The sequence below is a fragment of the Cnephaeus nilssonii genome, assembly GCF_951640355.1.
Source record: "Cnephaeus nilssonii genome assembly, chromosome: 22".
NCBI lineage: Eukaryota > Metazoa > Chordata > Mammalia > Chiroptera > Vespertilionidae > Cnephaeus > Cnephaeus nilssonii.
In genome coordinates this window covers 25469872-25491820 of record NC_137093.1, presented here as the reverse complement: position 1 = coordinate 25491820, position 21949 = coordinate 25469872, and the positions used below count along the sequence as shown (strand labels likewise).

The 21949-nt window shown below is 57.7% G+C and overlaps 2 protein-coding genes across 4 annotated transcripts; one reads left to right on the top strand and one right to left on the bottom strand.

Annotated features, from left to right (window-relative positions):
* Nucleotides 1-128: 128 nt before the first annotated feature.
* Nucleotides 129-2889, bottom strand: UQCR10 (ubiquinol-cytochrome c reductase, complex III subunit X). The gene is made up of 2 exons (XM_079762742.1): nucleotides 2694-2889; nucleotides 129-384 (listed from the first exon to the last, which is right to left on the bottom strand). The coding sequence occupies exons 1-2, from the start codon at nucleotides 2841-2843 to the stop codon at nucleotides 346-348; spliced, it is 189 nt and encodes a 62-aa protein (XP_079618868.1). The 5' UTR covers nucleotides 2844-2889; the 3' UTR covers nucleotides 129-345.
* A 303-nt stretch (nucleotides 2890-3192) lies between these two features.
* On the top strand, nucleotides 3193-21927 carry ZMAT5 (zinc finger matrin-type 5). Of its 3 annotated transcripts, none has more exons than XM_079762287.1 (6): nucleotides 3193-3292; nucleotides 11807-11959; nucleotides 14735-14797; nucleotides 16099-16179; nucleotides 17113-17224; nucleotides 20562-21927. In XM_079762287.1, the coding sequence occupies exons 2-6, from the start codon at nucleotides 11833-11835 to the stop codon at nucleotides 20689-20691; spliced, it is 513 nt and encodes a 170-aa protein (XP_079618413.1). In that variant the 5' UTR covers nucleotides 3193-3292; nucleotides 11807-11832; the 3' UTR covers nucleotides 20692-21927. The 3 variants fall into 3 exon arrangements, with proteins under 3 accessions (XP_079618413.1, XP_079618414.1, XP_079618415.1); XM_079762288.1 differs by lacking the exon at nucleotides 3193-3292 and adding an exon at nucleotides 4855-6088; XM_079762289.1 differs by lacking the exon at nucleotides 3193-3292 and adding an exon at nucleotides 11056-11102.
* Nucleotides 21928-21949: the final 22 nt, after the last annotated feature.

The following is a 21949-nucleotide window of genomic DNA, read 5'->3' as shown; positions in this document are numbered from 1 at the left end:
AGTTACTGGGAAACCCGAAATAATGGAAGCTGCCCTTCGGAAGTTGGCAGAGGACTTTGAAGTGGTCCCAAGTAACTGACAAGTGACGATCGCGTCGAGTTAATAAAGCGCCAGTGCGGAAGCAGGTCTCAAGGACAGCTTACATTTATTTGCTGATGACGCTGACCAATCACACTTCAAACACAGCAGAACTTAAGAGTCTGTCAGGCGAAGGCGTTTCGTAACAACAGCTAACGTGGTCCGTGGACAGTGCTGAGAGCATCTTCTCACGCCGAGGCCCCGGCTCCGGGCAAACAGCCGGCGGTGGACCTGGTCCATCCGGCCCTGATGGGCGTCTCCGAGGAACTAGTTCTCATACTTGTGCTTGATGTGCTTCCACAGCTTCTGCATTTTAAAGACAAAAGCCACAAACGTTCAGTTTAACCCCTCACATTGTACAATTACATTCCCACTGCCCGGGTCCCTAAAACAAGCTTGAGAGACATTCTTACCACGTCCTGACAGTTGCAGCGGGAAAATTGGAAGCAATACCAGGCGTGTCACACATTCCTAATGTGTATAAAACGCTTTGAGCCCCGGCTGGTGTGGCTCAGTTGGTTGGAGCGTCGTTTTGTACACCGAAAGGTCATGGGTTCAATAGACATCAGGGCACAGGTTGCAGGTTCATTCCCCAGAAAGGAGGCAACTGATCAATGTTTCTTTCACATCAATGTTTCTCTCTCTCCTTAAAATCAATAAAAATATATCCTCAGGTGAGGATGAAAAAGAAAAAAAATGCTTTGATGCTCTCAATCACCATGTGAAGTAAGTGGGAAAAGATGATATTACTTTTATAGGTACAGAGATTGAGGGAGCTACCCCAAAGTACACTTATTAAGGAGCAGAGCCTGGAAGCTGGTTAAATTCTTCAACTCTAGGTATTACCTAAGGCAGTGATGGGCAACCTTTTGAGCTTGGTGTGTCAAACTTCGCCAAAAAACTGAGCATAACCCGGGTAGTGTGTCACTTTGAGGAAAAAACATTATTTCACGATATTTATAGTTTAAATAACATAAATGTATAATTGTTATATATAATTGTATTTAATAAACCAAAAACTAAATATTTAGTTCTGACACGCGTGTCAGAGGTTTGCCATCACTGACCTAAGGGATCCTAAGTACAGAGGTCCCAAACACTTCACATTGAGCCATTCTCAGTTTCCTCAGACCTGTGATTTCTGGGTCAGGGACTAGCTGGACTCTCATTCCTAAAAATACAGAAGTGATGACAACATACTTAGACGTCTTTCCCAAACATGGGGAACGGCTGACTGCTTGCAGGAGATGGAACGGTGGCAGTAGCTTTAAAGGGGCAGAAAGTGGCCCTGCCGCAGGCAACACAGCGTTGGTGAACACAGCCTGCCTGGGCTTATCTATCGTCAGACAGCTATGCACTGCAGACAAGAGTGAATGGTGGAACAGGCCCATCTGCACAAGACCTGCCCTCGTATGAGCCACAATTTAACGATATAAAGCATGCACAGCACCAAGCCCAGTGCCTGCCTTACTCCCTACCTTATGCTTCCAATTTCTCCTGAGGAATGTAACATGTTATTTTCTTTTTCTTTTTTTTTTAATCCTCATCTGAGGACATGTTTTTTGTTTTTACAGAGAGGAAGGAAGAGGGATAGAGAGAAACATCGATGAGAGAGGAACATCGACCAGCTGCCTCCTGCACACCCCCTACTGGGGATGTGCCCACAACCAAGGTACATGCCCTTGACCGGAATCGAACCTGGGACCCTTGAGTCCGCAGGCCGACGCTCCATCCACTGAGCCAAACCGGTCAGGGCAGAGGACATGTTTTTATTGGTGTTTTAGAGACAAAGGGAGGTGGACAGAGAGAGAGAGAGAGAGAGAGAGAGAGAGAGAGAGAGAGAGAGAAACATGGATGTGAGAGAGAAACATTGGTAGGTTGACTCCCCCCACGTACCCCCACCCGGGATCAGGGATCGAACCCGCAACCTGGGTATACGAGTGTTATTTTCTGAGTGGCAGCACCTAGCAGGCACTGAGGCATCTTGCCTGTGTCTCGAATAATAGTCACAGTAAACCCGAGGTCGTTACTGTGATCGATTTCACAGGTAAAAGGGAAGCTCAGAGACGTTAAGAAATTTGCCCAACTTCATGTCACAGTTATTAAGTACCGAGGCCCAGTATTCCCATGCAGGGCTCTCTGACTTCACGGCCCCAACTCTGAACCATAATCAACACCACGCCGCTTGCGCGCAAAGCCCTGGGCACCGAAAGCGCCCTCTGAAAAGGCAGCCACGATGTCTAAGGAGATGTCCCTTTCGCGAACGGCCACCGCTCAAATCTGCCCTTGAAACCCTCCGCGGAGACAGGGGGTTCCGTCCCAGCCCTGACTTCCGGGTGCTGCAGCCCTAGTGAGCCCTTTGCTCTGACTGGGCTTCTGCACCTGGAAAAGTGGGCGATCGCAATATTCAAACGCCCTGCAACGTGGAATCTATGGACCTCGCTTTAACGGTTTAGGATTCACACCCGGCAGAAAGGCCAGATGGCAGTCTACAGACAGAAGACGCCCAGGGTTTACCCCTCTTCCTGGTAAAGGTAGATGGCGTCCGGTCCCACCTCCATTCCCACGGACACGCTCAGGTTGGGCCCAAGGTCAGGGATGGCCTAGGCCCTCACCCCCTGGTTGATGTTTTCGTAGATCGCGTCCGCGCCTTGATCGAAGGCACGCTCGAAGAACAGGGCACCCACGGCGATGGTTAGGGCGAAGGTGGAGGTTCTGCGGAATAGCAGGGAATACAGCTTCCCCGTTAGCGTCGGAGCCGCCATGTTTCCCCACTGCCGAAGTCGCGACACCGCGCCTGCGCCGCGGCCGACCTCGCTCTCCAAAGGCCTTCGACGTGCAGCGCTTTATGGGACATGTAGTCCCTCTGAATCTCCGTCCTCGTCGTTTTTGAATCACGGAGGTAACGGATGGCTTACGCGGGGTAAAAGTCCTATAAGGTTCAGATCACAGCAGCACAAACTGTTTGGTAATGTTTATTACACAATTTTACGCCTCAGTCATTTCTTGCTGGTTGAATATGTCTAACTACAACACCCAGAAGCCCTTGCGCTTCCCCCCCCCACCTACCCTTCTGGTGTTGCAGTTTTCATTCCCAAAGGTTTCTGGGAAGGGAGAACTGATACCTGAGGAAGGACTACGAATCCCAGTAAGCAGTTCGCAACGCAAGGGCGAAGGAGGAGGAGCGCTTGGCCGTCGGGCCCGGCCGAGCCAGGTACCTTCTTTGCGGGACCTCGAGGGTTGAGTTTTAGTCTCCGGCCCCTCACGGGAGGACTTGGGCTCTTCTTTCCAACTCCGCGCTCCTCCCGGTGGGCCGCACCGTTTAACGGGTTAGGAAGTAGAGAGCAGAGCGAGGGGCCTGGGCGCCTGGGTCCCCGGCTCATCTCTATTCCCTGACTCCTTGGTTAGTTTCAAGTTCGGGGCTAAAGTTGGAGCCTGGGGCAAAAAGTCAGGGCCTGGGGGCTGAACCCATGTGCCCGACTTCAGGGAAAAAGGGCGGTTCTTCCTATTTCCCTCATCTCTCGGCTTCACATCCGAGAACCCTGGCCTGCAAGGGTTGACACCATCATTCATTCCTACTTGGGAATAGAAAGAACAGGGGCTTTGGAGTGCTCGGCCGTGAACAACTATTTCATTCATTCATTCATTCATTCATTCTATTTACTTACTTATTTTTTTTAAAATATATTTTATTGATTTTTTACAGAGAGGAAGGGAGAGGGACAGAGAGTTAGAAACATCGATCAGCTGCCTCCTGCACACTCCCCACCGGGGATGTGCCTGCAACCAAGGTACATGCCCTTGACCGGAATCGAACCTGGGACCCTTCAGTCCGCAGGCCGACGCTCTATCCACCGAGCCAAACCGGTTTCGGCTACTTACTTACTTATTTTAATCCTCTCCGGAGGATGTTGTGTGTGTGTGTGTTTGTATTTTAATTGATTTTTAGAAGAGAGAGGAAGGGGTAGAGGGAGACACCTATAAATGAGAGAGAAACATCTAATCGATCGGGGGGATCGCATCCGTCGCCTAAGTATGTGCCCTGACTGGGAATCGAACCCTCAGCCTTTTCATGTACAGGAGGACCACGCTCCAACCCACTGAGCCACCCGGCCAGGGCAACAAAGGTCTTCTGAGCGCCTTCTCTGGGCCAGACGCTGGGGACGCCGCAGTGAACAAGTCGCTGCTCACGGAGCACCCATTCTGCTGCGAGCGGGCGGGTGGGTGGGGAGGAGCAGCAATGACAAACCAGTAATGCTTTGAAGAGCAGAACAGGGGTTGGCTATTGTAGCCAGGGTGCCCAGGGTGACACTTAGCCTGAGACTTGAACGAATAGTAGGAAGGAAGGAAGATGTGGCTGCCGAGGCCTGAGGCTGCTGCCGTCCTGGGGTGTCTGAGGGACCGAAGCAGAGTGGGGCGGGCTGGGGCAGCTCCGAAATGGCCTCGTAGCCTGTGGGAAGGAGTCTTATGTTTTTCTGATTGCACTAGGAAGCTTCTGAAAGGTTTTAGGCTGGGTTGTGACCTCTAGTTCGCATGCTAATGGCCTCGTTCTGGCTGCTCTCTGTTTGGTCGAGTTAAGTGTGAGCTGCCCCTTAGACATCAAGTGGAGATGTCTACGGGCAAATGGGGGCAAATGGGGATTTGGCTCTGGAGTTGGGGTCTGGGCCAGAGAGAAAAGCCATTGCCATAGGTGTGGCATTGAAAACCTGGGACTGGATTTCAAGCCTGGAGCTGGCTTGTAAAACGGGAAGTAATGCCTGAGGAGGGGTCTGGGAGGGAAAATGTGAGATGCTGTCCATCCTTACTACGGTTATTTTCTGTTTGCAAAGCATCCTGGTAGCCCCTCGGGATAGGCTGCTTGACGCGTGTGGGAAAGAAGACTTATGTGTTGCTAACAACAAATCTGGCTGATGGGAACTTCAGAGCAGGAAGGCATTATTTTAGGTGGAATGGGTGGGGAAGACACAGTTAGGTTGTGGCTTGTTTTATTTTTTATCTTTTTAGTTAATTCTCTTTGGAGCAACAATTTTTAAAAACCTAATGTTCTGTAAGCCGTCATATTCAACTTGGAAATTATTATGCTGTACATAAACCTAGAAAAATGACCTTACCTTTTCCTTTGAGTAATGTTGAACAAACTAAATCCCTTTAAACATTCAGCCCTATTAACAGCCTAATTGCATTCCCTTGCATATTTAATTCCACTTATAAGTGTAATATATTTGATTTTCTTTTTAAGTATTTCAGATACATAACCTAACAAGCATAATTTCCCCAGAATACTTGAACAGTTACTAAAAAAATCTAATAAATTAAACCTATAGACAATGAATTTTAAGTTCTTGTAAACAGTTCAGTGCTTTTAGTAGACAGTCAAGTTCTCTTGCCACTGGTTCTCAGTCTGGGGAGCTAGTAAAATACATCTCTGACATAAAGTTAGGATATGGGGGGGCACCTTTAGTATCGTTATAGCATCCCAGGAGATCCTCATATGTAATCAGTTTCTCCACCCACTGCTAACCTCTCAACTTAAAGTCACAAGTCTAATATCAATTACTGACATATATTTTATCAGTTACCTAGCTATATATTTTAACTTTTATATTTTAAATTGGAATCACATTGCTTACCTGTCATCTGCTCAACATGTCACATTCTTTTCAATGTTACTGATACTTTCAAATACCAGGTATGCACTGACTATTACTAAATTCAGGACAGGAGCGGACGTACAGGTGGGGCAAAGGTCGGTTTACAGTTGTGAGGACATGAAACACAGAGTTTTCCCTTGTATTTTTACTTATCAATCATTGTATTATTTTCCATAGGAACAACTGTAAACCTACTTTGCCCCACCCTGTACGAAGAGTTTGATTTATTCTACTCCCTCTATTTGCAATTCTAAGTTTTCCTGGAGTGTGGCAGGACACCTAGCCAGTTAGGAAAACCAGTTTTATTCCTGGAAGCGAATGCCAATCAAGTCGGGGTTGCCACTTCAGCAAGCTGACCGGTTGGTGACTGGGACACGAATCGGGGGCTGCGTCTCCCCAGGGTCACTGTCCCTAGCAGAGGCCGCCCTGGATGCCGGGAATGGAGAGGCCGCCGAGCCTCCCCCAGGCTTTTGTTCCTTAGTGGGTGCCTCCGAGCAGGTGCTAGACTCACTGGTTACCACGCAGATTCCTGGGTCCCTCCAGACCTGCGGGGTCCGGATTCTGGAGATCTGACCCAGGAGGCTTCATCTGTAGTGAACCCCACACAGGGAGCCCGGGGAGACTTGGAGCAGGAGTTGTTTTAAGAGGGTTGGCTGATGCTGCCCAGGGCAGGTAAACGGGAGGCTGGTCCAGGCGTGAGGAGGAGAGACCTGACTTGGTGGTCACAGAGGGTCGGGTGGATTTGGAGCCCAGACTGGAGGGGAGGGGAAGGGGGAGGCACACGCCGTTCTGAGCCTGGGTATCTGGTGCAGGAGCCTCCTTCAGACTATTTTTACCTTTCCTATTTGGAAGCTCTGGCCTCCTGGGACCTGTAACTATCTGACGAGAAACCGTGTCTCCAGCCTGCGGCTCCCTGGAGCCCGATTCAGGTTCAGCCGCCTGCGCTGGGCCAGGTCTGCTTAGAATCAGGGCGCACCCTGTCAGCCTTCAGCCAGGGACCGAGGGAAACGTCTCCCTTGGGTCCCGTTCCAGGTTCATCCTGGCGAACCAGGTCACTGGAACCATCCATGACGTTTCCTAAGGAAGAAGGAATGGGATCTATCCCTGCCTGACAAATTTCCCACTTTTTAAGGGAATTTTTTGGGGACATTTAAAAACAAGACATGCTAAATGTCAAGATGTAGAATAATAGAAAAACACAAAGTCAGGGAAAAAAAATCCTGTGCGTAATCCTATTATCCAGGCATTACCACAGTAAATATTTTGTGTCTGCTCTAGTCTATGTATGAGTGTGGGAGGTTCTTTTTCCTTAAAATAGTGGTATTATATATAATGTTGTGATAATGAGTTTTTTCCCATTGCTGTTTGTTTTTTTGTGGGTGTTTTTTTTTTTTTAGAGTGGAAGGGAGGGGGAAGAGGAAGAAAGAGAGAGAAATATTAACAAACATTTTCTCAGGAATTTGGGAGTCGCTTAGCTGGGTGGTTCTGGCTCAGACTGTCCCAGAAGGTTGCAGTCAAGCTCAGGGCTGCACTCATCCGAAGGCTTGACTGGGGCTGGAGGGTCCACTTCCAAGCTTACTCACATGACTGCTAACAGGTTTCAGTTCCTTGCCACTTGGACCTCCCCACAATATGGCAGCCAGCTTCCCCCACAGCGAGTGATTAGAGGAGGGGAGACACCAGGATGGAAGCCACAGTGTCCTTTTATAACTTGATCCTGTAAGTGACATACTGTCACCTCTGCTCTATTCTCTTAGTCTCACAAAACCGTGATATAGCTTAGAAGGGAACAACAACACACAGCACACACATGAGGAGGTGGTGTCACTGCGGGCCACGGCTGGCTGCCACATCCAATGAGTGTTGAGCACCATCAGCATGTCAGGCGCGGCGCTAACTCTGAGCACGCATGCTTTAATCCTCCGCTAACACTGAGCACGCATGCTTTAATCCTCATGGTAATCTTACCAAATAGTATTATTACCTTCCTCTTCCAGACGAGGCTCAGCGGGTAAGCAGTTTGCTGAGGTTTCCTGGCCTGGAAGTGGCAGGGATGGGATTCCCACCGGGGTTGAGATTAGAGGAGGGATTGACGGGGGGTGATCAGTGTGACTTCGGGCTGGCTGTCCTTCCCTCTGTTCTTCAGTCCGTCACCTGCTACCTGAAAGGACCATCATTTCTCCCAGTGGGGGGGTCTGTGGACTCTGCATCGGAGCCCCCCTAGATCCTGGCCCCCTCCCAGACCTGCTGAGTGGGAAATGGCTGTGGGCGGGGCCCCCCTGCCTTATTCTGCTGGGAGGAAGGGGATGCGCCTCACTCCCAGGGTGGAACGGACCAAGGTCAGGATGAGAAAGCTGTGAGGTTGCTACAAAACACCGGGGCCTCTGAGGGAGACCCCTAACATATTGGGGCTCCTCTCAGGGAAGACATCTGGGTCCTCTTGGCGTTCCTGTTGGATCTGGGTCCTCGGTGGGCAATCCGCGGGCCACCCTGGCCGGGCGGTTCCGATGCCATCCACTCCAGACGGCAGGCATATGTGGCGCTGGGACGGCGCCAGGCTCCTGGTGGGTGTGCAGTAAAGCCGTCCGCTGGCTGCGGTTGGCTGTTTACCTGGGGTCTGGCAGCACCATAATTAGAAGGAATGACAGGTGAGCTTGAGGGCGGCATGTGGTGAGCCCAGGTCCTGGGTAATTACAGTGTGTGTCCCAGCCCCTGGCCGCCGCCGAGCTGCTGGCTTATTTTAGCCCGGTGCCAAAGCCCGCTCTGTGCCCGCGCCGCGCACGATGGAAGGAACCAAGAATGTCAATGAAGCACACATGTCCGCCCCGTGGCAGCCTCGCAGCGGAGCAGTGGGAGGGGAAAGCAAGGGCTCTGGGTCAGGCAGAGCCCCCCGTGGGCGCTGGCTCTGGCCCGTGTGGCTGCGGGGCCTCGGCACCTGGCTTCCCAGGGCGTGGGGCTCCCCGCACTGCTCCCGCCAGCAGCACTCGGGCCGGTGAGACATGACCTTGCTCAGTGTCTCTCCTAGCCTCGGCGTTGAGCACACTGGGGCGTGTCTGAACCTGGTCCTCATCTGAGAAAGCTCACCTCGATGGGGAGGACCTGTGAGGGCTGAATGGGAGGATGAGAGCCAGGGGCCTCGCACCCAGGAGTCCAAGCTGCAGCTCTTCCCTCGCCCCAGCTCACCCCCTCTCTGTTGTCCTTCCTTCTATCCCCGTGTCCCCCCTAGTTGGTCATCTTTTCCTTGAGCCCAGAGGACGGAAGGCGGGTGCCATGGTGGCCAGGGGTGGGCTGTCTAGAGCTGGGCTCTGCCCAAGGCAGAAGTCCTTCAGGGAGGCTGGTGGTGGCGCGAGAGGCCTGCCTTTGGGTCTTAGGGTCTCTCTTCTCGCTGTCGTCCTCATCCGTCCTCGTCGTCGTCATCCCCAGATTCAGACTTGAGGAGAGGAGGCCTGGCAGGGGTGCAGTGAGGGACTCAGAAAGGAGAGCTGTCAGCGGTGGGGCTTATCGGGAGGAGACGTTGTAAGGGATTGGGAGCAGCGCTAGGGCCAGTCGGCCCGGATTCTGAGCCCAGCTTGGCCGCTCGCTGGCGGTGTGACTTTGGCTACGTCACTCACTTACTGGAGCCGCAGTGCCCGCTTCTGAAAAGGTGTCACAGGCCCCACCACACAGGGTGTCCTGAGACGATGCCGTGTATAAAGCTTTTAACCTACAGCCAGTACAGTCGGTGCCCAATAAACCAAGTCCTAGTAACACTGACTGAGCGCTGGCTCAGTGCGGGCATGGCCAGTGCCATTTGTATTGCTCGTGCTTTTGTGGTTGATAATTCATTGGGAGAAGCAAATTTCTGTGTATGGCTCCCCAGAGGCAGCCGGTCAGACCCATTTCTGCAGTGAAAGTAGAGGTCTAGAGGGGGGCAGTGACTTGCCCAAGGTCACACAGCTGGCTGCTCAGTGCCCTGCGTGGTTTCGTCCAGCTGAGTCCGCTGCAGAGCCACCGTTTGGGCTCAGCCCCCCAGAGGGACACCCTCCCAGCCCCTCCCCTCCCCGTTACTCTCCAGAGCCGCAGCTCCTCGGCGCTTCAGGCTTCGTGAATGGCTTGGGTTAGCTCTCGGCCGTTAAACATTCATCTCTTCCCATTTCAATCCAGATCCTATAAGTTTATTGGCAAGACGGGTGTATTAGAGCTGCCAAATTTAATATATCAAGTCCGTGTGTCTGGGATGTGGTTTCTCAGCAGTAACTGGAGGAAAGAGAGGTTTTATATGTTTTCATTTGGAATGACTGTCTGTTCCTAATCCCATTAGAGCCCTGGACTTAATGGCTGCTGTCCCCGTCTGCCGCAGGCCCGCTCTCCCTGGCAGCCCGCACGGCCGCCCGGACTGTCCGGGGGCTTGTTTGTCTTCGTGTCTTTCTCCAGCCTCTTCTCGACAAGATGCATTTCCCCATCAGCTCAGCCTGTGGTCAGGCCCCAGCTCTGTATTTATCTGCCAGATCCTGGGAGTCGAGCGTGTGCTGCCGGCCTGAGCTGCTACCTCACGACCTTGGGGAAGCCACCGGCCTTGGGCCTCTGGGCCTCGGGAACCTGCTCTGTGAAACGAGGGGTCAGAATATAGGACCTGAAGGGGGAGGGGCTTGTCTGGACTCAACCTGTGCAGGTCCTACCTGACGGCCCCAGGGGACTCAGGCCCCCTCTGGTCTGGTGGCACCAAACTGGGAGACACAAGGGTTGGCCCCAAGAGTCCGAGAAGCGCCCCGGCCTGGGGCTGCAGATCTCCGGGGTCAGGAATGGCAGCTGTGGTCATCACAGCTGGAGGCTCTTCAGACCCTGAGCCATTCATTTCTCTCTGCGGCTGCCCGGGGACCTGCCGCTGACAGCTGAGCCACCCTCCTGGGGAAGCTGTCGGCGGTTCTGCCTGGGCCTCTGCTTCTCTGAGCATTGAGCTGGCTGTGGGAGGGGACACTCGGCGGCCGGAGCTTAGGGGACCTGGGTTTGCCTTCTGCTCACCAGCCGTGTGGCCTTGGGCACGTCCTCGTACTGAACCTCGGTCGTCCTTTAAGGAAAATGGGAATTAATTTGCTTATTCAACAACTATTTGGTTGCCTGCCATGCACCACGCACCACTTGGGTGCTGGAGCTTCAGCGATAAAGGGAACAAAAATAGCCCTGCCTGCGTGCATTTACCTTCCTGCTGGGAGAAGAGACAGTGAGCGTAACCAGGAACTATTGCTTCACAGGGGATCCAGATGAGGCAGGAAATGGGGAAAGCTAAGTGGAGGGTGGAGGGTTCTGCCATTTTAAGTCAAGTGGTCACGGTCGCTTCCTGAGAAGGTAGTGTTTGAGCGAAGATTGAAGGAGTCGAGTGAGCAAGCTTGGCAGGTACCGGGGAGGGCATGCAGGCAGAGGGAGCAGGGTGGAGACGCAGGGAGGTGGGCCTGGGGCTGGCGTGCGTGAGGAGCAGAGCAGAGGCCTGCGTGGTCGGCATGGAGAGACAGTGGAGAGATCAGAGGGTGGAGGGTGGCAGCTGGTGAGAGGGGGTAAGATGGTGGTTCCCTGGTGACATGTGGACTTTTTAAAAATATATATATTTTATTTATTTTTTACAGAGAGGAAGGGAGAGGGATAGAGAGTTAGAAACATCGATGAGAGAGAAACATCGATCAGCTGCCTCCTGCACACCTCCTACTGGGGATGTGCCCGCAACCAAGGTACATGCCCTTGACCGGAATCAAACCTGGGACCTTTCAGTCCGCAGGCCGACGCTCTATCCACTGAGCCAAACCGGTTAGGGCGACATATGGAAATTTTAAAATATGCTGATGCCCAGGCCTCGCCCACGCTGGTGCTACTTTAACTGGCCTGGGGTGGAGGCTGGGCATCAGAATGATTAAAAGACCCCCCTGGGATGAGGCCCGGGCAGCCCCTCACGGGCTGTGGTGAGTGTTAAAGGAGGTGCGGGGTGTCTGGAAAGCCTCCCTACACAGCCCAGGCCTGGCCCGCAGGGAGCGCTCCGTCGGGGCGGCGTGCGTGGGCTTCAGGGTGTGGCGTTCCCTCCCCCCTCTGACATGCTCCGTGCCCCCCAGGCAGGGGCAGCACCTGGCGCGGCGCCATGGGGAAGCGCTACTTCTGTGACTACTGCGACCGCTCCTTCCAGGACAACCTCCACAACCGCAAGAAGCACCTGAACGGCCTGCAGCACCTCAAGGCCAAGAAGGCCTGGTACGACATGTTCCGAGGTGGGTGCCGCTGGCTCGCCGCCCGCCGCTGGGGCCCTGCCCTTGGCGCTTTGCTTTTCTTATCATCAGACAAGGAAGCTCCGTGGGCCAGCGGCCCCCAGCGCGGAGGGGCCTCCGAAGGTCCGACTGGAGCAAGCTCGACTGGGGCGCGGTTCTCAGATGCCTTGCCAGGCTCTGGGGATGCTGTGGTCGGGAGGACGGCCTCTCCCAGGAGGGGATGTTGGAGCCATAGCTGAGAGAGAGGGAATTCCAGCCACACCACTCCGGGCAGAGGGCACGCAGAAGCAGGCGCTCTCAGGGCAGGAGAGGGGCCCGGCCGGAGAGGAGACCGGGAGGGGTAAAGCTGGGGCAGGGCAGGGGCCACGCACGCAGGACTGGAGGCCACAGTCAGGGGGATGGGTTGTCCCAAGGGCAGAGAGCGGTCTTGGAGGGGCTGTAGGCCGCAGCCGGTGTGCCCAGAGCTACCCGTGACATGATAACCGGCTGCTGGGTGAGCAGCGGAGCGCAGTGAGCGGCAGCTGAATGCCTGGCCGGACGGAGGGCTGGATAGCCAAGCCTCCTCCGGCAAAGGCCGCTCGGAGCAGCCGTGACGGGTGAATGGGCTGAGGCTGTCAGCACCTCGCCCAGGCCTGGCACCCAGCACTCTGCGGGAGCCTGCACTGTCAGTGACATGCACACCGAGCAGCAGTGAGGGAGGGGCCGGGGGGTTCAGCTGGGAGCAGGTCAAATGGAGAGGGAGCTGGGCAGTGGGGTGAAGGGGACCGAGAGCTCCTGGCATGAACCGAGGTGGGTCTGGTCTCAGGGGGGGGGGGGGGCTGGGGAGCAGGATTCAGGGACAGGGCCCAGAGCCTAGAGGGAAGGAGTTGGGTCCCAGCAGCTGAGAAGGAAGGAGAAGGTGAGACAGAGAGTTCCCTGGTCGGTGACTCAGAATTCACAAGAAGGGGGTGAGCATTTATTGAGTGCCTGCTGCATGCCAGGTGTCTTCATTCGCTTTTCTTAGTGATTCTCTAAAGCAGCGGCTCTCAGCCCCTGGAGTTAGGATCACCCAGACACCTTGAACTTAAACAATTCGGATCCCCTGACCCACCCCCAGAAGCAGGTTTGGGGCGGGGCCTGGGCATGGCGTTTTGAAAGCTCTCCCTGCCTCTCCCCATTTCAGACAAGAAGCCTCACAGGCTCGGATGAGGGCAGGTGGCCAGGCTGCTCAGCAGGCCAGACATGACTGTGGCCGGGGTCTGGGAGTGGGGGTGCCTGGGAGGCCTCTGACCCTGGTGTCAGGCAGAGAGGCCCTGTCCCCCAAATCCCGGGGGGGCTGTGACCTGGCATGGAACTGGACCTCAAGATCACCCTGGTGTTTGCTCCTAGTCCCAGACTCTCGGCTGACCTCTCCCTCTGAGCTCTAGCCACACTGGCCACCACAGTTCCTACACCCTTCCTGCCCTCGGCCTGGCGCCCATCTCAGCTCAGCAGAGTCCTCCAGGGTGTCCTCCCACCCCCCCCCTCCCTCACCCCCCGGCCAGGGCAGGTCATTTGGCCTCATGCTGTTTACCCCGTTTACATCCACGTGGATTAGTGTGTCTGCTGGACTGGAAGGAAGGACCAGGTCTGCCTTGTTCTCCACTAAATCCTCATCCTGGCACGGAGCCTGGCACACGGGACGTGCTCAGTCAATGTTTGTCAGCTGAATGTCTAAATGAACGAGCAAACAGACACGGGGCGTCAGGGCCGGTGTTAATGTTGGGAGATGAAGCGAGAAGGACCAGTGGGGTCAGATCACGAGGAGCCGTGAACACCAGGCGGAGGAGCATGGGCCTGTGTGCAGGCCCCGGGCCGGGGGTCTCAGTGCTGGGTGCCCTTCCGAGTCTTGGGGGAGCTTTGAACAGTTCTCAGCTTTCCCCGATGACGGATGAAAGCACAGCCTGAGAAGGACGGGCGGGGGCACCCGTGTACTTGAATAGCTGCCCGCTGATTCTGCCGTGTGGCGGGGGTTGAGAGCCACCCGTCAGGTGCTGGGCAGCCTGGCAGTCTCCTCTCAGTCCGAGCCACCCAGCCAGAGTCCCTTGCGTAGGCTCGTCATCCTGCCAGCCTCAGCTGTCCCACCCCCCGGGGGCCTGGGCAGTGTCCTGTGCCCAGGGTGACACCAGGGCCTCTGAGTCCGGGCACCTTGCTCACGTGTCTTACTCCCAGATTTAGACTGATCGATTCTTTGCCTACCAAGAAGCACACAACATTTACCCCACAAATATACGATGAAAATAAAGGTGGAAAAATCGGAAGAAACCAGGTTAAGGTTTGTATCCAGAGAGATTGTTGCCAGTCTGTCGAGGCCGGGGAGTGGTCCGGCGCTGAGAGCCCGCGGCCGGTGTGCGGAGGGCAGGGGAGCGGTCTGCAGTGTTGTTGCCTGTGGAGCGGGGCCTGGGGCCTGTTTCCTGTGAGCTTCCTGGGCACCAGACGTTTTTTTAGCTTTCTATTTTGAAGTAATTATAGATTTCTAAGAGGTTGCAGAGACAGGGCAGAAAGACCTGTGGTACAGGGTTTAAAAAACAAGAACACAACAACCCAGCACTCCCAGGTGATTCTGCTGCGCAGAGGTCAGAGCCTCTGACCGAAAAGCTTGCCTTTGGCTGGGTCTGGGCGGGGTGGGAGGGGTTGTCACCCGAAGCTCAGACCCCTCTGCCCAGCATCCCCGTCTGTGGTTGTCCCTTTCTGGATGGGGAGCGCTTTCCTTCCTGGCCTCAGCGCAGGTCTGAGCCCAGCCCCCCTCTCCTCTCACAGATGCAGCTGCCATCTTGCTGGATGAACAGAACAAGCGGCCCTGCAGGAAGTTTCTGCTGACAGGTGAAGTGTCCCACTCAGTTCCGCTTCTGCCCTGCCCCCTCCCTGCCCCCGTCCCTCCCCAGGGACCAGCCTGCCAGGCCGGCCTGCTCGGACCTCTGCCGAGCCTCTGCCCCACCCTGGTCACCATCCTGAACCCACTTGGTGGCCTTGGAGCCTCAGCGAACGGATCAGTTGGGGTCCTCCCCGGGGTTGTGCCTGAGGACTTCCGGGGGCTTGTCCTCAGTTCTTCAGACCTAGATTGGGATTTTATCAGGGAGCCAGCAAACCTGCGAGATGGCAAGTAACCCTGGAGACACCGATGGGGGTGCTAGACTGGCGGGTTAAGTGAGCCTGGGAGCCCGCCCCCCTCCCGGCAGGCAGGGCTGGCAGTGCCCAGAAGGTGCGGAAGTAGAGCCAAGGGCGCGAGGTGTTGATTTGACTGCTCAGTCTCCAGCCAGGAAGGATGCATATGGTTTGGAGATAAAAACCTCGGCCAGTGAGGCCAAGGCGAAGGAAAACAAGGGCAAGAAAAGTAAGACAGAGCCAGGAGCATTCGTCCCCTCCACGCCTGCCCGGAGGGCCCGTGCACTCTCTAAGGGCTTGGCCCTGAGCTTCCTAGCGGCCAAGGCAAAGAGGAAAGCCACCATGATTGACATGGTGTAAAGACGCAGCACCGGCGAGAGGAGCTGCTGTTGACCCAGGGGAGCGAGGTCAGGAGGTGGTGCTGTCCCCGGCACGGGCCCCAGGCCTGCAGATCAGGGCCCCCCCAGGACCTCCCCGTGGAGTGCACACGGCACTGGGAGGTGGCGCTGGCTTAGGGCACCGCCAGTCTCCTGTCATTTGGGTACACATTTTGGTCTTCCTGGTTGAGGCTCAGAAAGCACCCTGGACGGCGGACCTCCTCTCACGGTGCAGATGACAGCCAGGAAAGCCAAGTGAGCGGACAGGCCCCAGGCCGAGGGCGCGGCGCGGGCCAGGGCCTGGAGTGGAGCGGAGGCATGACCTTTTCGGGGACCCACATGTAGTTCCTGAGGCTGGGGCCACCGAGTGGCGACAAGAGCCAAGCCGGCAGAGGCTGCACATCCTCAACGTGGAATGTGTCCGTGGGGTTTGACCCCCAGCCGGGGCAGGGTCGTGAGCGGGCATGACGGACCAGACGTTGCTCTGGCTGCTTGTGTGGGCGGGGCCAGAGAGTCAAGTTCTTCAGGGGTGGGGTTGCTGCTCTTTGTCCCTGAAGTCTTCCCCTAAACCTCCAGTGACCCCCAGCCCACAGCGGGGCCCCCCCTGCCAGAGCGGCGAGTAACTCTGTCTCCCCCTTGCAGGCCAGTGTGACTTTGGCCCCAACTGCAGATTTTCCCACATGTCCGAGCGAGACCTGCAGGAGCTGAGTATCCAGGTGGAGGGTGCGTTTTGGTCGGGGATCGGGGGTGGGGGTGGAGGGTGGGGGGTGTGCTGGGGGGAGTGTGCAAGAGCTGAGGCTGGGGGAGCTGCCTGTCCCTCCTCCCCTCCCGTGTGGGGTAGGCTGAGGGCTGCTGGGTGAGGGGTGGGTGTCAGAAACTGCCTCCAAGCCTGGAGCTGAAGGCGACACCTAGTGGAGCCAGGGGTGGGAGAGGGGAGGGGGCCAGGAGCAGAGGTGCACCCCAGCTGGCTCTGCTACACCTCTTGTGATCTTGGCACACGGCTTAATCCCAGAGGCAGTGTCTGGGCCTGTGAATATGGCTGCTTTTGAGATGGAGAGAGCCGCCGCACGTGCAGTGCTAGCCAGGGCCTGGCCCAGAGGAAGCGCCGGTCCACCGGGCAGTGGTTTTCCTCCGGCCCCAGGCTCATCCCTACCCCCCCACCCCCCCGGGCTCTGAGCCCACCTCACACCCAGCTTGTTTGAACTCCACCCGTTGCTCGGCTTCATTCAGTGAGCAAAGGTGCTTATAGGACGTTTTATGAGAAGAGCAGTCGGGAAAGCTGAGCTTCTCCTGCCCAGGGTCAGAGACCCGGCACCGGCTGAGCCAAGACCCACCTGTTGCGCCCTGCGCTGCGCCCTCACGGCCACCTGCCTCCAGGGGTGGCCTCCTCCCGAGGACCAGGCTCCCTGCAGGCTTCATCCTGTGTCCAGCCCCACAGGCCTGGGGGCAGGCAATGCTTTATCCCCATTCGATGGGGAAGCAGAGTGAGGCCCAGAGGGGCCGCCCTGGGAGGTAGCGGCGCGGTGGGGACAGGCCCGAGGCTGCTCCTGGCTCCCGCCTGCGCCCTCCCAGGAAGGGTCCGGCTGTGTTGTGGGGGGCTGGCATTCAGGTGGGGGGAACCTGCCCCTCACTCGCCTCTGCTTCCCATCCCCACAGAGGAGCGGCGGGCCAGGGAGTGGCCTCTGGACATCACGGACCTCCCCGAGGGCCGCCTGGAGGACTGGCTGGAGAAGAGAGCCAAGCGGCTGAGCTCGGCCCCGAGCAGCAGGTACAGGCCCCCTGCGTGCCCTCCCCCCGTGCCCTCCTCCCACGCCCTCCCCCCGTGCCCTCCGGGAGCAAGACCCCAGCCAGCCCGCCCTGGCCTGAAGCTGAGCAATCTCCATGACCTGCCCCGGCTTAGGCACCGGACAGGGACTCCCGCTCCCCACCCTAGACCCTCAGGCCCAGTTATCTCTGTGGTCTGGCCTCATGGGACAGTGGCTGGCTGGGCCTAGGACGCCTGGCTGGGCAGTCCAGGGGATGAGGCCTCCCCTCGGGCACCGCCAGAGCGGCAGGTCAGGTTCTGGCCTTCTCTGTTCCCATCAAGAGCGCCCGTTAGGCTGTTTTACAGTGGACTTGCCTTGTTCTTCACCTTTGTTCCACATCTGTGCCAAGTGTTTGTCCCTCCCGCCTTGAAAAGATAGAGCACAGAAATGACGCAAATGTTGGGGCCATCCCCTCTTCCTGATCCAGGGATTATGTTCTGCACCTCAGGCTTCTTCAGCCGGTTGGGGGCCCCCCAGAGAGCTCTGGGGGCTTCCCTGCTCTCCCGCTCCGCCCACACTTCTCCTTGGGGGTTCGCTGGCTGCCTGGGCGCCCAGCGCGGTGCTCACTGAGCCGTGCTCCGCCCCTGGCTGCTCACATCCCGGCTGTTTCTGGAATAGAGCCTGCAACTGGGGACCCCTAGACTCTAGAGGATGTAAACCTCTCCCCCAGCCCCTCCCTGGGGACCTGCTTTCCCGGCAACCACTTATTCTCTGTGTCCATCTGCCGTCCACCTGCCTCCTGCGGGCTCGGAGCCAAAATGGATTACTCTCTGGGCAGAGCGGGTCTGTCCAGCCTTGAGAAACAAGGGCGGTTAGGAGGGAGAGGAACATTTGTTCTTGTCTGTGCCCTTGCTGCCCTCTCCTGCAGGCTGGTCTCGTGACAAATGACACCTGAATCCTGGGCCCAGAGCTCTGGGCTCTGCCCCGCAGGGTGGCGGGAGGGGGACTGGAGCCGGCCCCCTTCCTTGTCGGGGGCCTTGCTCTGTTCCCTGTGTCTCCCACCCTCGAGGCAGCCCGGGAAGCAGGCTCTCTGTGACCTTCAAACACCAACCGCTCCTCGTCCCCGGCCCCTCCTGGCCGCCTGCCTCCCCTCTGCTCCTCCAGCTTGTCCACACAACAGCCCAGAAGCTTCTAAACCACACGCTGGCCTGGCCTTGCTGAACCCTCCTGGGCTCCCTCCACCTCAGGTGGCACTTCCCTGCCCCTCCCCGGCCCGTGGGGGTCACCTTCTCACCTCTCCCGTCTGGCCTCCATGTGGGTACCACTGGGCGCTTGGCAGCGCCTTAGCTGCGGTGGGTGTTTCTGAGCTGGGGCACCTGCGCCTGCTGTTTTCCTCGGCGTGTAGCTGCCTCCCACCGCCACGCCTGCAAAGTCGGACGCATCCTCAGGCTCAGCTAAGACATCCCCCTTCCAGCCCCAGGCCTCCCCTCGGGCCCTGAGCTCGCATTGTTGTCATGGGGGCCTGGCGCTGGATGACACGTGGACAAGTGAGAGCATTTGGGGGAGCAGGGTCCCCGGCCTGGAGGACTGTTTCCTGTAGTAGTGCTGTGGGCCACTTGTGGGGACTGGTCTGGTGACCCCTCTTCCTCTCTGGGTGTCTGTTTCCTCCCCTGGGGCCACCCAGACTCAAGGGCCCTTTCCCCGCTGAGCAGAGCCCTCAAGGGGAGCCGGGCCACCGTCCTGTAAAGGGGAATGGAGGCTCCGCGGGGCCCCAGCCTGGGGCCTTGTGCCAGGTTCCTGACCCTGAGGGACCTGCCCGGAGCAGCGGGTGGCGGAGGAGCGGCTGGCCTCAGCCGAGCGGACTAATCCCCCATCGAGGCCGGGCTGGTCCCTGCCCTCCGTTGTTGGCTCTACAGATTGTGCTTTATCCCTCCTAATCTCCCCTCTGCACCCCGCTCCGGGCTGGCGCTGCTGTTGCAGCCCACGTACCTCCTGAACGCTTTCCTCCTGATTGAGACCAGGGCTGGGCGACGGGAGGGCTGCGCCTGTCCTTGTGCACGGGACAAACAGGCCACTGTGCGGCTCCGGGTCCCCGTCCGCCCTGGGCGGGGCTGAGGGCACACTTCAAGGGCTCGGGGGCCTGTGTCTGTGAGCACACATGGGGGTGCCCCTCTCCTGGTGGGAGGCCTCGGGGCGTGCAGGGGCCGAGTGCCAGCTGCCCAGGAATCTGTCCCTCCTAGAAGAAGGGGCTGAGGCTCGGGGGGAGGGGCTCCCAGGGTCAGACCCTCTCTGTGGAGGACTGTGGTCACCCCAACCCTGCAGGGAGCCCTGGCTTGGCTGGCAGCTGGGGCGGAGCCTGCCCGGCTGGGGGAGTTTATGAAATCTCCCAGAGCCGTAAATCACGCTGGGAGCTGCTTTCTGCGCTTCCCCACAAGCAGCAAGCCGCTGAGCAGGGATTTCCCCACCCTCTCGCCGCCAGAGGCCCCAGCGGCTGCCACAGCCCTCAAATAGGCTCTCCGAGAGGGGCTGGCGGGGGGGGGGGGGGGGGGCGGTGTGCAGCAAGGCAAACTGCTGGGCCTCCTGCCCCAAGTCCCCCAGCTCCACCTCAGAGGCCTGAGTCCTCTCCAGACCGCTCACAGGCGGCGGCCCCGACTGGGCACCAGGCGGGCACTCCCAACAGGCCCCGGGTTCCCCGGACGGACGTGCCTCCAGGGGTGGAAGGAGAGGGAATAGCTTGAGAAACTATTTTTTTTTTTAAGTTATACAGTATTTTTTTGGGGGGGGCGGGGGGGTCCTCAAAGGCTTGCGTGCCTGTAAAACTTTTCTTAAAAAGTATGAAGAAGTTAAAAACAAAACAAAACACCCATAATCGCACCACTCCGATAGAACCGCTGTGACCATTTTGTTGTTTTCGGGTTTTTTATGCATTTATATATGTTGTATATCTTTAAACAAAAATAGTGTCATGCTATATACATTTTTTTATAAGCTGCTTTTTCTACTACTCGCACATACATCATGATCCCTTCCTCATCAGTGCATACGGGCCGCCTTCATTGCGCAGGCGGCATGGCGTTCGCTGCTGTGGGCGTGCACGTGTAGGTCATCAGTCCCCGCAGGCGGCTCTCAGGTTATTGCCAGCCCCTCGGTCCCTGCCCATAGCCCGCTCTGTCCTGGGGCCCATTCCCAGAGGTGAGGTTGCTGGCCCAAGGGGTCTGCCATGTTTTTGAGGCTCTGCTTTCCAGAAAGGTCTACCCTCCCACCCAGCCGGGGCGGCAGGAGGGCGAGCGGGGCAGTGCCCCAGCCTGGGCCTGCCTGGCCGTGCCCCACTCTAACCCTCCGCCTGCTCCTTCTCTCTAGGGCTGAACCCACCAGAGCCACCGTCTTCCAGTACCCAGTCGGCTGGCCACCGGTCCAGGAGCTGCCTCCATCTCTGCGGGCACCCCCGCCCGGGGGGTGGCCCCTGCAGCCCCGCGTCCAGTGGGGCTAGTCCCTCATGCACCCTGACCCCTCCGGTCAGCTCCCACGGCAGTCACAGTCAAAACAAGGGCTCCGGCTGGGGACGCTGAGGCCCCTCCTGCCGTGCCCACGGAGCCTCTGCAGCCATTGGCTTGGCCTGGCCAGTCAGCGCCACCCTCCCTCCCTCCTGGGACATGTTGACAAGACGGGTGAGGAGACTTCCTGCTGGATGTTTATAAAGAAAGTGTCACTATGGCGATATGGCTACGCTTCCCCCTTGCCCGGTGCCCTCAGCTCCGCGCTCTGGCCTCTGGTCAGAGGATGGGCAGACTGGAGTGACAGGAGGCCTTCTCCAGGGCGGCCGCGCTCGCTGCCCTGCTCCCTGGGGGCCGGAAGAGGGTGGCCGGTGTGGCTGCGACCATCACCCATTTGAGAAGCGGCTTCAGATCTGGGGAGAGAGCTCAAGGGCTCAGTCTGCCGTTCCCGGTCCCCACATCTGTCCGTGCTGAGCTGGTGCCGAGGTGACATGGCTCAGCTGGGGCAGGGACGGGAGCTGGGTCTCCAGCCTGGTCCGTGTAGAGAATGGGGGACCCAGGAAGACAGGCCCTGGGCTTGAAAGAGCGGCCTGGGTGAGCTTCCGGGCACGGGCCTGAGCCCCGCAAGGCGTCTGCCCCGGAGGAGCCCCGGCCCGTGGGGAATCGCGGGCCGTTGGAGCCTCTAGCCCCCCTGCTTCCCTCCTCACAGTACCCCAGCTCTGCACTCTGGGGTGGGGTGCGGGTGGGCAATTAGCCCGCAGGCCCTGGGCCTCTCGTGGGGGAACCCAAGTGGGGGGGATGCAGGGCCTCTCAGGTGCCGCCTCCTCCAAGAGCTTCTGCTCTTCCTGGAAATCCTGTTGATGTGGGAACTGAGGCCAAACCCGGGACGCTTTGAGCTCTCACCTGTGAAATGGGCTGGTTCTCTGGCCCAGTGGGTGTGTGACAGGCTGGGTTTGAGCATAAGGAGGGTCAGAGAATGGGGCCCAGCAGAAGGCCAGGGGCCTTAGCCAATGCCAAGGCACAGAGCCCAGGAGACGCTGGCCACATGCCCCCTCCCCAGGAAGAGGCCACACCCCCTGCCTGTGACCCAATCCTCAGGGACCAGGGTCAGGCTAGCTGTGTGGCCCTGAGCACAGGGTCCCTTTCCTGCCTGAGGGGCCACAGCAGCTCCTGGGCCCTGTACCAGTTCCTCCTTCACTCCCAGGAGCCCCTGGGCAGGGGGAAGAGTTAGTGCTACATACAGGCCGGGGGGGG